The sequence below is a fragment of the Aethalodelphis obliquidens genome, unplaced genomic scaffold, assembly GCF_003676395.1.
Source record: "Aethalodelphis obliquidens isolate GAN/ISIS:26980383/991018 unplaced genomic scaffold, ASM367639v1 scaffold15, whole genome shotgun sequence".
Taxonomy (NCBI): Eukaryota; Metazoa; Chordata; class Mammalia; order Artiodactyla; family Delphinidae; genus Aethalodelphis; species Aethalodelphis obliquidens.
In genome coordinates, this window is record NW_020837959.1 from 11,817,779 (window position 1) to 11,831,983 (window position 14,205).

Consider the following 14,205-nt stretch of genomic DNA (forward strand, 5'->3'; position numbering starts at 1 on the left):
CTTTCAGAACAGCAATTCTAGTCTCTAAATGCTTTAGTTTATTCATTCTTAATGCCACAATAATTTATTTAGTGGTAACTTTCTTTGGAGCTTTGAAGTCTGTGAAATTTTAGACATTACAGTTGGAAGGAAGTGTCGAATTCTCCACTTATTAACTAAAATCCCATATGGTGCGAGTCCCGGCAAACTGCCGTCCATCTTCCACATCAGGGGCTCTGGTGACAAGAACCAGGCATCCCTTTTTGAATGTGCCCAAATCGTCTCATTTTACTCGAAGAAACAGAAATACTCAGAAGTTAGGTGTGCCAGCTAGCAGATAGAGCTGGACATTGGACCTTGTTGTAACCAGCTGCAAAGCCCTGACCCCGCGCTCTCCTTTCCCTCCCTCTGACTTTGTCGTATCTTTCTTCATCTCTTATTCCTTTTCTGTTGGCCTGACCCCAGTCCTCAAAGAAGATGCACTTTAATAATAGGATACAAGAGTTTTGTGAATGTTGAAGACTATTAAGATTATTTTGAGAGTGTCTATTAAATGTTTACACAAGATTCTAAAAACCAGAGTATTGTTGCATATGAAGATTTGTTACCAGGTAGCTGAATATGTGGATTTGGGGCATTTCTTAGAAAAATCCCACCTTGCTTTTGTTCTTGTTTTGCGGTACACAGGCCTCTCACTGTCGTGGCCTCTCCTGTTGCGGAGCACAGGCTCCGGATGCGCAGGCTCAGCGGCCATGGCTCACGGGCCCAGCCGCTCCGCGGCATGTGGGATCTTCCCGGACCGGGGCACGAACCTGCGTCCCCTGCATCGGCAGGCGGACTCTCAACCACTGCGCCACCAGGGAAGCCCCCACCTTGCTTTTGTTTAATATCTCTCTGTTAAGAGGCACAGTGCCGATATGTTTGTATGTCTCTGGAGCAGCCCCTGTACATGAAGCCTGTGGAGGGAAGGATGACGGTGTCCTGTTCAAGGGCAGGGCTCTGCCGTTTCCCAGAGCACGAAGATCTCGCCGGCTCTCTCCTCACTCTAGATTCATCCTTTCTCTTCGTGCACTGGGGCTGCTGTAATGAAATACTGGAGACTTGGTGGCTTTTTTCACTCTACATTTTAGTTTTCGTGCCTTTTTACTTAGGTTGTGAGACATTAGTTTAATTCCCCGCATTGAGTCTTAATAACACCTTAGCCAGGGCGGGAAGATGGTGCCTTCCTTCACCTAGGATTGCCTTGTGAGCATGTGTGATAATTTTTTTTGGCTTTCTTTTCATTCTGGAATTGAGCTTCCAAGTAGAGGCAGACAGTTGATTATATCGCATGTGGGAAAGTGCTACAAGGAAAATAAAGCAGCATGAGGTGAATTGGGAGAAGGGGAATGAGGATAGCAACAGAGGGCCTGAGACCGAAAGATTTTTCACTGACTACAAGATGAGTCAGTATTATAGGAGAATCTAAGGGGCAACCGTGGAATCTTAATTAAGAAGGAACTAGGCTACATAAATTGGTCACTCAGTCAGGCAGAGATATTTGACAAACTTAAAAATGAATATGCCACATGAATTTTAGAAAATGAGATGACATGTTCATTTATGTTCAGGCCAAGCTGCTGTTGTGGTGGCCTCCAAACAGTGTCTCACACGAGATGGAACTTCCTCTCCCACACGTGGGCTCAGTGGTCTCCGGGCTCTGCAGGGGCGGGTGGCTTCCCGTGGTCTTGAGTCCTTGTCTTCTCTGGCTGCCGGCGTTTCAAAGCCAAGACCGGGAAGGGGCACTTCTGCAAGTATTCCTTTGGCGAGAACTCAGTCATGTGGCCAGACTTGCTGCTGCAGAGGCCGGCAGATACGGTCTCTAGTTGGGTGGCCGTGTGCAGGCCGAGAGTCTGTTACAGAGGAAGAGGGGAAAACAGGTTTGGGAGGGGGAATTAGAGGTCACCCAGAGAAGAGGAGCCGTCTACATCTTTTTTTTCCTCTGAGTCTTTCTTTTATAGAGATTATTTGAAGATTCCACAGTCTTCTTAATGAAGAGACTGCTTGGGAATGTTAGTGGTGGAGCATGTGAGTACCCACCAGCCAGGAGCTCTGTGCTCTAGGGAACAACTGAATACCCTTTACAGTGGATTTTGACACCTTGAAGGATCTCCCTGCTCTGTAAATAGAGTCTCTCTCTTCCTGCCCCCGCCTATGAATCATTGGTGGGTGGTGTTCAGGCCAGATTTAAAAGGGCATAACCATATATATATATCAGTCGGAGAGCCAGCTCTCAAATGGTCCAGCAGAAGATGTTTCAGTTCGTGTTCCTCAGTCTTCTCTCTCCTTGGTGATGACTCCAGGCTGCTCCGCCGTTTCTTTCCAGACACTTGATCACAGGAGGGCGGAGGTGGGTAAGTCCAAGTCCAGCCAGACGTTCCTGGCTGTCTGCCTGGGTGAAAAGCTGCTGCAGGAGGGGATGGAAGCCCCGCTCTGGGAGAGCGTTTTGAACGGTGGGGTTAGCCTTCTGTGGTCTGTACCCGGGGCATAAGAGCAAATTCGCCAGCGTCTCTGCCTCCTTCCTCTTTTTCCCCAGGCTGTGAGAAAAGTGCATTTTCCTCATTTTGAGTATTAAAATTCCCCCACTCTGTGAACTCAGAAGTAGATGTGGAGCCGGCAGACAAGGCAGGGTTTCCGGATCGTGTGCTTAGGAACAGTCGTTTCGATGTGTTTCTTGAGAACAAGACTCTGGGTCAGACAACTTGGGGAGGAATTAGGTTCCGCGGAACAGAGTGTGCAGTGGGCCGCCCTGGTCTGTGGCCGTCGCGGGCGGGATCCTAGTTAGGACTTGGAGGACTTCCTGGGGGACTAGTTACCTGTCAGTGTGACTTCTGTAGCACACCGTGAAACAAAAAGCAAGGAGCCTCCCTTCCACCTGGGTTCTGAGTGTGAGAAAGTGGCTTGAGCACGGGGGCCCCGCTGCCAGACGGGCCAGAGTCCCAGAGAGGTGGCCCCGACTTCGAGAAACACCCCCTTCCTCCCGGGCTTCGTGGATTTTCATGGGTCAGGTTGGGCCTGTGACCAGCTCGCTGGATGGACCAGAAAGTGGGGCAGCTGCAATCGCGCTGTTATGAAGTGAGAAGGGGGTTCTCTGTGCCCCGACCTGGGCCCAGAAACGATCAGCTGTTCCACCACCACCATCCCACTGAAGGCCCTGAGACAGCAGGACTTGTCTGTCCGAGAAAATGGACGTGTCCGTCGGAACGCTACCTCAGAAGGCGTGTCTTGGTTTCCATTCCCTTTGGTTTAAAGCAAATCTGTCTCTTTCACACCTACTCGGTGAGCATCGTGGAATTGTGTCGTCCCGTTGACTTACGTGTGTCAATTTGGGTTATGGTGGAATTCACTGTCAAGTCTGAAAACGTAATACCGAACATCATCATTCAGATGAAAAGTTAAATTGTTAGAATTCTGCCCCTTTCTCTGACGCTTCCACTGTTTGTTCTTTGGGTGGAGTGTTAGGTGGTTTTGCTGAGGTAGTTATGCGATTGGTGGTGGTTGAGTTCCCTGCTGTACAGGTGATGGTAGGCTTACTGTCCAGTTTGAACTGAGCTCTAGAACTTGTCTGAGTTTCTTTCTTTTAGTGGGGATGTGTGTACCTGACTTGTCTGCCTTACATCTTTGTATAACTAACAGCAGTGAGGAGTCAGTGTCAATTCCTTCGAGTTTCCTTGAAATATTTATCCTCAGGCAATTATTATGTCATTTGGGGTAATATACTAACTAATGTTTTTATTACATAACATACGTGTGTATATATATTATATCACATAAAAAAATTCAGTCATGAGGGATTGAGCTCTTTTCCGCTCTCTTCCCCCAAGTTTTACAATTCAGATGTAAGAACTTCCGGTGCTGGGGTGGCCTCAGAAAGCAGCCAGCCCCCGGGCCTTCTCTTCTTGACCCCTTGTGTTGCGATAACCGTCACCTCTGCTAGGACAGAGCCAGGCTGCTCTGCCCCCTCCCTGGCAAGCACTGCGAGGCGCTGGGCTTTTGCTTTCTGGACTGTCATCCGTCCCAGCTCAGCCGGCAGGCGTGGCAGGCCGACCGCGGCCTTTCTCACTGGCCCGGCTTCGATTCTTAGCCAGCTTTGCTTCATCCAGCAAAGTCACGTTCCCCGGTTCTCTGTGGAGATTTTTAAAAGGGGCTTGTAATTAGGTTTTAATTCTGTTTGGGAGTGAAGAAGATTTCAGGTTTGATTATTCTCATCCATTTAACATTGGCTGTTCTGTCATCTCACACTTTTTCATCTAATCATTTAAGTAACTTTAATCTTGTTTTTTCTTGTTAGTTAGAACCTGGCCCTTTAGATGAAACCCAGATTGCTACTATATTAAGAGAAATACTGAAAGGACTTGATTATTTGCATTCGGAGAAGAAAATTCATAGAGATATTAAAGGTGAGAAAACCTCTTGTTTATATTCCTTTGAAATACCCAAGGTGAGGAAGGAGTGTTAGCTGTAGAGTTTGAACCGTGCTTCTCTTCTCAAGGGACGTTGTCCTGTGGGTATGCCTTCGACGTGCCTGGGTAGGTGGGCCGGGCCACGAGGGGGTCTCACCAGAAGCACAGCCCTGGTCCCTGTTCTTGTCGGGCACGTGATGGTGCTGGGGCACGCGTGTGCCTGGTCCCAGATGGTAGCGGGCGGAACTCTCCAGCAGATGACGGCAGGAGACGTCTTTGGTTCTGTTTTACAGCTGCCAACGTCCTGCTCTCTGAACACGGAGAGGTGAAGCTGGCGGACTTTGGAGTGGCGGGCCAGCTGACAGACACCCAGATAAAGAGAAACACCTTCGTGGGCACCCCTTTTTGGATGGCGCCTGAAGTCATCAAGCAGTCGGCCTACGACTCAAAGGTGAGGGCGGCGCCTTGGCTGGCGGGCCAGAGGAGCCTGAGGAGTGGGGGAGGGCAGAGGGCCTTGGACAGAACTCTGAACCCTATTGAAGGGGCAAGGGCAGAAAGGATCCCACAGGAGAAACGGAGAGTGCACAGAACTGGAAGGCCAGCACCTGGGCAGAAGAGTGCTCTCCGGGCTGCTGCACACCCTCCTGTCCTCGCCTTTAGATGCCCCCCTGCTGGGATCGTGTCCTCAGACGCTCCTTAGCAACAAGAGGCAAAATCGTGATTCCCTTTTCCAGCCTCTTTTACCCGTCATATGATGCACTCTCCCAGTTTTTCCTGTCTTCTTTCTTCCCCGTTGCCCTTCAGCTTTCTAAAACTGTTTAATATAGACTCAAAAAGCCCAGAACCCCCGCCTCCTAGACCTCATTTCAGTCTCGCGTCCCACACCGGCTCTGTCTCGGTCGCCTGAATGCAGTGAGATCTCCACGTGGGCCACAGAGAATAGGCTTCTCTAAACCGGTATTTCTAGGCAAACAAATATTTAACTCAGATACACTGACATGCCAAACACCATTTCTTCTCTTTAAGTGGAACTCTTCTCAGTACCTGGCAGATCCCCACCTTGTGAAGCATTGCACACGGAGCGTAAGGGTGGCTTTTCCTGGGGACCTAAGCTCGGTGTGGTGAGCTGTTGCGTTGGTGCTGGAAGTTGCTGGAGTGCGTGTCCATCGCGGCAGAGGTGGACCCGGCCCTCTCACTGTTGAGTTGTAATGGTGGCCGTGACTCCCATAGGCGTCCTCGTGGCCTTGGTAGCCAATGGCCAGTAAGTGACGATTAGGTTTTCAGCCCTCAAGGTAGCAGAGCTGTCTAGTCTCTGGTGTGTCTGTTGCCTGTGGGCGCCTTGGCCCTGGGGTGGGTTTACCGCCATAGCTACTTCTGATGTCAGCAGCAGCTTTTGCTGTTGTCCCTTTTCCTGGGGTCGTATCGTTGGAAGACTCAACAGGAACTTAGGTGTTCAGTTCCTTCTCTTTTTTTTAAGCTGAGGCCCATTTATCAGAGTTCTCAGGTCTAGATTTTGGCAGGGCTGGGGCCAGAATCCAAGCCTCTTAACTCATCTGATCACACCCCGCTGATCCTTCTCTTCTTTTCCTTTCTGGTCGGTGAGCTGGTCAACCGTGGCCCCCGTGACTCAGGATGCAGATCTTGCCTTTTCAGTGTTGCTCACCACGGCTCACCTGACGCTTCTTCAAGAATTGTCCGGGCTGCCTGAGACCTTCCTCCCCCGCCTTTCTTCCTGGGCAGGGCCTCTCTGGGTGTTTGCTGAAGGTGGCCTCGGCACCGTAGCGATCCCACGGCATCGTGAAGCTTTGTCACCTTTTCCCTGGAGCTGTCGAGATCAGAATGCTCCTGTGTGATCAGTAGATGCTGTGGTGTTTTTTAGGCAGATGAAAAGACACTGTCGCAGACTTACAGGGAATGCACGCTTGGCTGGGGAGCTTAAGAAAGCGCGTCACGTTTCGTGCAAACCCTTAGCTCCCTTACCCTTTCCTCTGGCTTATGGCAAAAGCCAGTCCTTCCGTTTGCTTGGATCAGACCCAACAGCTCTTAGCTGGAACTCATTGTGAAGATGTCTGTGAAATTCTCTTCCCAGGTTTGTTGACGCAGGAGGTGTGGGAAGTGCAGATAAGGCTCAGGACCTGAGTCCTGAGGTCTGTCAGGAAAGGCTGCCAGAGGCTGGGGCCTGAGGGTGGGAGCATGTGCCCCTGGGCTGGCCGCTCTTGTCTGGAGCAGTGCCTGACGAAAGACCTGTTTCCAGTGATTGCCCCCGTCTGAGGCTCGTCTGGCGGGGCGGTTACGCTCTTTGACGGGCACGTCTGCTCTGCCGGTACACACACTCGGCCTCTTTCCAGTCCCCCCGTCTGTCCTTGCGTGTCTGTCTGGCCAGTGTCCCCACTAGTCTCCGCGTGACAGCTCGAGAGCTTGCAGCCCCGGGGGCCCTGGGGAAGCAGGGTGCTCTCGGCAGTTCCATGTTGGGGCACACGTGCTGATTCTCAAAGGCAGGTGGGGTTGGGGTGAGGATGGACTGTACCTGCCTCACCAGCATCCTCGCGTCCCTGAACTGAAGGGGGTGCTGGCCTTAAGTCTCGTGTGTGCGTCTAGAGCCCTGCTTGACACAGTCGTCTCTGGGACCCGTGCATTTGGCCCCTTGTCGTTTGCCAGGGCTGAAGATGCCGACCTCAGCTCTTGAGCTGAGCACAGCATGTCTAAGTCGTGTTGGCCCATATGCCTTAAGAGGCATATTATTTTTAAGGGGACTTGGGGTGGCTTAGTGTAAGGAGTCCCCAGACTGTGGAGATGGGGCCACAGGAGTGAGCTCTGCTCTGCCCCCCGGGAAGCCTGTGGGATCAACGATGGAGCCGGGGTCTTCGGCGAAGAACCTCCATCTTTTTCCCCTTCCTTTGTAAGGATATTAGGATGGTGTGTTAGTGGATGGATTGGAGACTTGGGTGAGAGCCTTGTCCCCTTCTCTGTACTCATCCCTTCTGTCCTTGCCGTAGCTGAGCCCAGCGCTGTGCTGAAGATTTACGTCTTCAGTGAGTGAGTGCGACACTGCATGTCGGGCGCTCTGACAGGGAACGGAGTGCAGGGGTGCTGAGAGGAGGTCGGAGTGATCTGGGGAGGGCTTCACAGACACAGGCTTTTCAGCCCTTCCGAGACGAGGGAAGGACATTCAGACCAAGCCCACTGGGGGAGAGGAGAGCCATTGGCGCTGGAATTGTAGGTTGAGGAGAAGAACGTGGTAGACTTCCTGTTAACTAAACGACTCCCGTAGAGGCTGAGGGGCCAGTGTCAGTATTCTCCTGTAAATAACTTTCCCTTTTTTTGGTCTCAAAAGGAGCACATAGTCTTTAATCTGGAAAGTACCGGAAAAAATGAGATGAAAAGAAAAGCATCTGTAGGCCTAGTACCCAAGCACAAGCTAAGTTATTTTGGTGTCCAGTCATGTCTGAAATAACTGTTTGCAGTCTAACCATGGTGAAAGATGGAAACAGTGGTGTGTTGATGGAAAAAAAAAAGATGAGTGGAAACACAGTGGGATTGGCCGTCAGTTGGAATCTGAAAGGCTAGCCTGTCCACTGGCACGTGACTGGCCCTCCTTTCCCGATGCCAGCCCATGGACTCCCCTGGTCCGTCTTCAGGACCAGGAATTACCCACCTCCTGGCTAATGCGCCCTGGAGGTGGGGGAAGGATGCGAGTGGGAAAAGCATCCAGCTTGGGGACTCATGACAGGTTTTATCCTAGCATGAAGTGATGGTTGGGCCGTGTATTGCTATGGAGTTGCTCATAAATGGTTTTATACCTCTAGATGCCACTTACTAATGTGTTCCTAAATATTGCCTCTAATTAAGCAAATAGTTTCTATTAAATCCATGAGGTATGTTTTTGACTAGTTGTAACTGTTACTTGGGGTTCTCCGTGTTTTTTTCCCTCTTCCTCTTGTGGTTCTTTTTTCTTTTTTTTTGGCCACGCTGCGCAGCATGCAGGATCTTAGTTCCCCAACCAGGGATTGAACCCATGCCCCCTGCAGTGGAAGCGCAGAGTCCCAACCACTGGGCTGCCAGGGACGTCCCCCTCTTGCAGTTCTTTGTACAATATCTGGTATACATAAATTTTTTATGCCACTTACATTGTATTTTGACTGCAGAGATGTAGGCAGCGTACTTTTACTTAACTTGGTACTGCAAGGATTTGGAGAGTAGTTGTATCCTGGTAGCACCCCACTTGCATCCCCTCACCCCTGTTGCTCATCGGTAGCAGATAATTCCGTGTTGTCCCTTTTAGGGGAATTCTATCCAGAACTAACCACATATGGAGAAAAAAAATCTGTTCACAGAGAAATACCTGCAGTTCAGGGCCCCTGCCTTTGTAACTTTGGACTGAGGCTCATAGTGAAAACCTCTGTTTGTTTTCTCTTAGTAGCTAAATTTCCTATCTTTCCCACATGGTGGTAAAACAGTTCTCTTCTTACACCTCAATTGCTTTGGAAAATGACTGACCTTTCCCACATAACTTTTATTTTAAAATCCAGACACATGTTCTAAATCTGATGCCATATCTTGTAGATGAAGTGATAGCATATCGTAAGTACAATTGAGTCTGTGTGTCAGCATCGTTGTTGAGTACTTGATACTTCAGGAAGTTAATGTGCCGTAGCCACGCAGTCATTCTGAGCTTTAGCATAAGTAATGCTGCTGTTGAATATTTTGGGCAGCCTTTACCGTTTTCTAAATATAAAATTTATTTAGGGTAGATTCCTAGAAGCGGAATGAATTGCTTTCAACGAGGGTGGATATTTTTATGGGTTTTGCTACATGATGCCGAATCGCTTGCCGTTTATTCCAGTGCCAGTCGAGGTTTCCAAATTCATCAGCAGGATGTGAGACGTCTACAGAGGGAGGCTGCAGGCAGGAAGGCCTCTCGGGAGCCCCCCACAGAAGTCCCAGGGACGGAGGACAGCCCTGCACTAAGCCAGGGGCAGGAAGGGGACCCAGGGCACCGGGAGGTCAAGAGCGGCACGCCTGGCACCTGGCTGATTTAGGAGGATCCAAAGAGAAGTTCAGGGGGGCGGGCCGGGCCGAGGCTCGGGCTCCTGGCCTGGCTGCCTGGGGGAGTGACACACGTCTTGTCTTGATGTGGCTCTACTGGTGACCCTCCCAGGGGAAGAAGGTGAGAGCAGTGCCTGTGCCTCTTCTCTGAAGACCTGGGAGGCGCGTTATGGGTGGGGCTGGGAAGGCTGTTATACATCGGTCGACTTCAGTTGGTCTGTATTGTCAGACAGGAAGCAGGTGCAGGTCCTTGAATTCTTGCTGCCTGTCAGTTGTCCGGCCCGGAGCCTGATAGCAAGCCCTCAGGTCTCTGAAGGAAATGAGCACAGGCTCGTTTCCCGTGATAGGCTGCTAGCGGACACCATCATCGGCTGGGCTTTCCAGAAACAGAGTGTATTGAAGTGATTACGGGACGCTGGGGGGTCTGGAGGTGCATCCCTCAGGGATCATCTCTATCTACATGGCTGTAAGCCAGGTTGTTGTCGAGTGGCAGGCTTAGCAAACAGTAGCCGTTGAATGAAATCCAAGAGAGGCAGGCAGCTGCGGAGTTGCACAGACTTGAGAAAGGAATCGCGACCGTATAGGAGTCGTGTACTCGTCATTTTTGCCTCTGTTCTTGCAACTCGCCCTTTCTCCTTGTACCTGTGCCCTTCCTCCTGTCCTCCTGCGGCCGCCACGGTTACAGATGCTCACTGCACCCAGCTTCCTCCTCCTGGGGGTCGGACCCTGGAACACATCACACCTCTGCTGATTTTTAAAGTAGAGCACGTGTAAAATAAAGCAGAGGAAAGGAAGGTAGGAACATTACTCCCGATACTGGATCTTCCAGATTCATCCCTTTAGTACAAACTGAGTGCAAAGAGTTTACAAGGCTTGCCGTCTGTGATTCCCGCCTTCACTGGAACAGAAGGAAGTAGAAGGTGTGCTGGGCATCGTCCCCACCAACCGCTGCCCAGGGGAGATTGTTGCTAGGACTTCTCGTACGTCTTAGGATTGTGGGAACGTGGCAGGTGAGCCCTCTCTAGGTTGTTAAAGGTTGGGAACGTCTGGGTCCTGGGGCAACCTGCTCAGCGTTCCAGCCTTTCCGTTTCCCTGCCGTGGAGTTGGGAGTGAGGGATGTGTTAGGTTCTGACGTAATTGCCTGGAAGTAGGATGGCTTTGCGGTGCTGTGACAGGAGCAGGGAGGTCGTGTAGGCCGAGTGCAGGAGGCCGTGCCCCTCGCCCCGTTCTTGGCCTGCCTGTGGGGTCCCGCTTCACTTTCGGCTTCTGTCTTCTTTGCTGTGGCTTGGTTTCGGCTTGTGAGAAAGCCTGCGAACCAGAGTGCTTCTCATTCCCAGCACACGGTCAGGGAACCCATTCATGTGCACTGAGCAGGTGTGGCCACAGCCTGGGCCGGGCAGGAGGGTTGGGCAGCTGGACAGCAGCTGCCCTGCTCGGCGCCTCATTCTTGCCGACAATGAACATGACCGAGGCTCTAGATGTAACTGACCTGTCACTCAACCGGAAGTGAGGAACCGGAAGAACTCATGCCTGGCAGCAGGAAGGAGCCAGAGGAATCTGGAATTTGGGGCCTCTTTCTCCCTTAGGCCAGTGGCACTGGGGAGACTGGGAGTGGACAGTTCTAGATTAGAAGAGCCTTAGCTGACCTACCAGTCAGAGCAACACATGGGCCTTGCTTGGATCCTGATTCAGATAGACCAGACCGTGAGAAGACTTGTTTTGAACAGTTGAGAAAATTTAATTAGTACATGATATTGGGTAATTATTGTTAATTTTAGGTGTTGCTAAAAGCCCCTACGTTGGCAAACTGAAAAAAGTCATGACACCTGTGATTTACTTTAAGCTGTAACGGCGATAAAACAGCCTGTGTGGCGGATTGTTCACTCTTAAACCCTGTGATGGGCATGTGGGGATGCCTCAGGTTGATGTCCTCTACCTCTGTGGGTATGTGGGCATCCTCGCTAAGTCCTGGGTGCCACGTGACGCATCTTGCACGACCACCCTTAGCGTTCGTCCCAGTTTACAGAGGAGGGAGCTGGGCGCCACAGGTGGGGTGTTCTGTCTCAGGTCGCAGGACCAGCTGGAGAGCTGGCCTTGAACCCCGTCCGAGGCCCGGCTTCTGAGCATCGCTGGACAGGGTGGTTCGCAAACACGCTTTGGCCCCTGGACACGCCCTCCCCGCTCACCTCGGGTTCCCTGTTCCCTTGACTCGGGGACCTAAATGAGCGTGGGATGTCTCCCACCTCCAGCAGCAAAGGCAAGAGGAGAAATCATTAAGAGCCGTCTTCCATGTCGAGGCAGAAGATGTTCTGTGCGTTAGCTTTTCGCCTGGGTGTTGCCTATTTTGAAATGATACCAAAGGCATATCGTTTCTTATTTTGAGTCAAGAATGAGTATCCTTTTCAAAACCTTAGAAGCACGTTGAGATGCTTTTCCTCTGAAGTACGGCTCTTTGAATGCTTTGCTGTTGCAGGCAGACATCTGGTCCCTGGGCATAACGGCGATCGAGCTTGCCAAGGGGGAGCCTCCGCATTCCGAGCTGCATCCCATGAAGGTTTTATTCCTCATTCCAAAGAACAACCCCCCGACGCTGGAAGGAAACTACAGCAAACCCCTCAAGGAGTTTGTGGAGGCCTGTTTGAATAAGGAGCCGAGCTTTGTGAGTATTTTGAGATCAGAACGGGCGTCTCCTCCTCTGGGGCCTGATTGGTCAGGATACATCTTACTTGGCATTTTTCTTTAATCACTATTATCAGCTGTCTTCGTGATTTCATTTATTTTTCTTTTTCTAAATGGGTGTGATTAATTGCTTTGAATTGCAAATTCGTTTTTTATTGTTATTTTATCTTTTAAGGATGAAAAATCTACTTATTTTCTTTCAGATTTTCTAGTATCTCATACCTCATTGAACTTGAAGACTGTTCTCCTTAATATTATATGTGGAATCATACATTTTTAATATTTATAGTGGAGGGTCAGGCTATTTAGCCGTTTTAGTAACTGCAAAGTCTGGCCTGAAAAACAGTGGCTAATAGGTATTTAAAGTAAATGTTTTCAGTTTCTTCTGGGCATGTGTCAGGAAGGAAAAGAGGAATGAGATAGAAATGTACGCCCACCTTGCTTTCCCCTTTTCCTTCTTACTGTCTTTGCTGTTGAGTTGACTCTGGGAGAGCCATGTGGCAGTGATGGCAGCATGGCTTTAGCCTAGTTTTCTCTCTGAATTAGGGCTTTTTAAAAAAAGTTGTCTGGGCTTCCCTGGTGGCGCAGTGGTTGAGAGTCCGCCTGCTGATGCAGGGGACACGGGTTCGTGCCCCGGTCCGGGAAGATCCCACATGCCGCGGAGTGGCTGGGCCCGTGAGCCATGGCCGCTGAGCCTGCGCATCCGGAGCCTGTGCTCCGCAACGGGAGAGGCCACAACAGTGAGAGGCCTGCGTACGGCAAAAAACAAAAAAATGTTGTCTATGTATCTGGGGTTGCATGGAGCACCACACGTCCTTGTTTTGTTTCTGAGTTTTCCAGCAGGGTTAGCCGAAGGTCAGGCTGAAACTTCTGAACCAACCCCCCCACCCCACACCCGCCCCCCGCCTTCTTACGGACCCTTATCTAAAAATATGTGGTTAGTTTTACAAGAGCACCATGCTTTTCTAATGTGATACCAGTTTTGGTAATGGAATTCAATGAGGAATGCAGCGTTTTCTAAGAACCTCCAGGGGATGCAGAGTACACCACTCATCGTGCCGGGCGGGCTGCTGTTCTTTGTGTCCGTGGGGCTCGGGACGCTGTTATCAGGAGTCTGTTCCGAGCCCCGAGAACACACACCCACGTGCCTGCACATCTTCCCATGACAAGCGTGTTTGTGGTGTCGGCTTGCTGGCCCAGTGCACACATCTCCACCCCGACCTCTAGCCCAGACGCCCTGAGGAGAGGATGCGATGCTCGGAATTAGACACGTGGACAGGGACTGAGAAATGCCTGAAAAACCCAGGTTTTGCGCAGGCTTGCGTTTGAGAAGCGAGCCTGGCTCTTGTTTAGGAAGCTTTAGTAATTCAGAGCAAGTGGGGACACGGTCTGACTCGCGTGATTTGTGTGTTCCCGCCGGCCGCTCCCGTTTGGGCTGTGTGGTTTTCTTGGGAAGCATACTCCCTATAGTTGGGTTTGCCACTCTCAAGGGCAAAGCGAGTGGCCGAGTTCACTGGCCGTGCTGAGCCCAGAGCCTGGATGAAGTCCTCACCCCGATCACAAGGGAAAAGGCAGACCTGGGAGACCAGCATTTCTGAATTGGGAAGGCTGATGACTAAGAGAACGTGGGTACCCTTTCAGCGTCCAAGGAACGGGTATCTCCTGGCTTTCTTCCAGTTGGATTTAAATTAACATTTACCTTATTGTTTGGGAGGACAGAGCCAAGCAGTAAGATAGAAAGTTAGCCAGGTGATACAGAACGTGTTTTCTCTCTTGCCAGCGTTAGCAACGATGATTGAATGATGATCTGTGAAATGCTCTGCAACATTTTCTTTGTAAATGCATTTTTCTGGGGAGGGGGTTCCTGCTTTCATCAGATGGTTACCTCCAGAATGTTAAGGACCCCATTAGATACTGGATACCTTGTCCACACTGTGAACGGGATCCCCCCCACAGGAGCCAAATGACCTTCTTTGACTCGGTCTTAAAGGAAACAGCTTTGAAGCAGGACTCTGTCTTTACGTGTCAGCTTGGTTGCTGGGCGTTTTGAGGCAGAAGT

General features: G+C 50.7%; 1 protein-coding gene across 3 annotated transcripts in view; it reads left to right on the forward strand.

Moving 5' to 3' along the window:
* The window catches only part of STK24 (serine/threonine kinase 24), a 108,644-nt gene that overhangs the window by 85,043 nt on the left and 9,396 nt on the right, over nt 1–14,205 (forward strand). For all 3 annotated transcript variants that reach the window (XM_027115949.1, XM_027115948.1, XM_027115950.1), the window contains 3 exons: nt 4,310–4,418; nt 4,715–4,872; nt 11,941–12,126. In XM_027115949.1, coding sequence (XP_026971750.1) covers nt 4,310–4,418; nt 4,715–4,872; nt 11,941–12,126 — 453 coding nt within the window. The remainder of the gene's footprint in view (nt 1–4,309; nt 4,419–4,714; nt 4,873–11,940; nt 12,127–14,205) is intronic.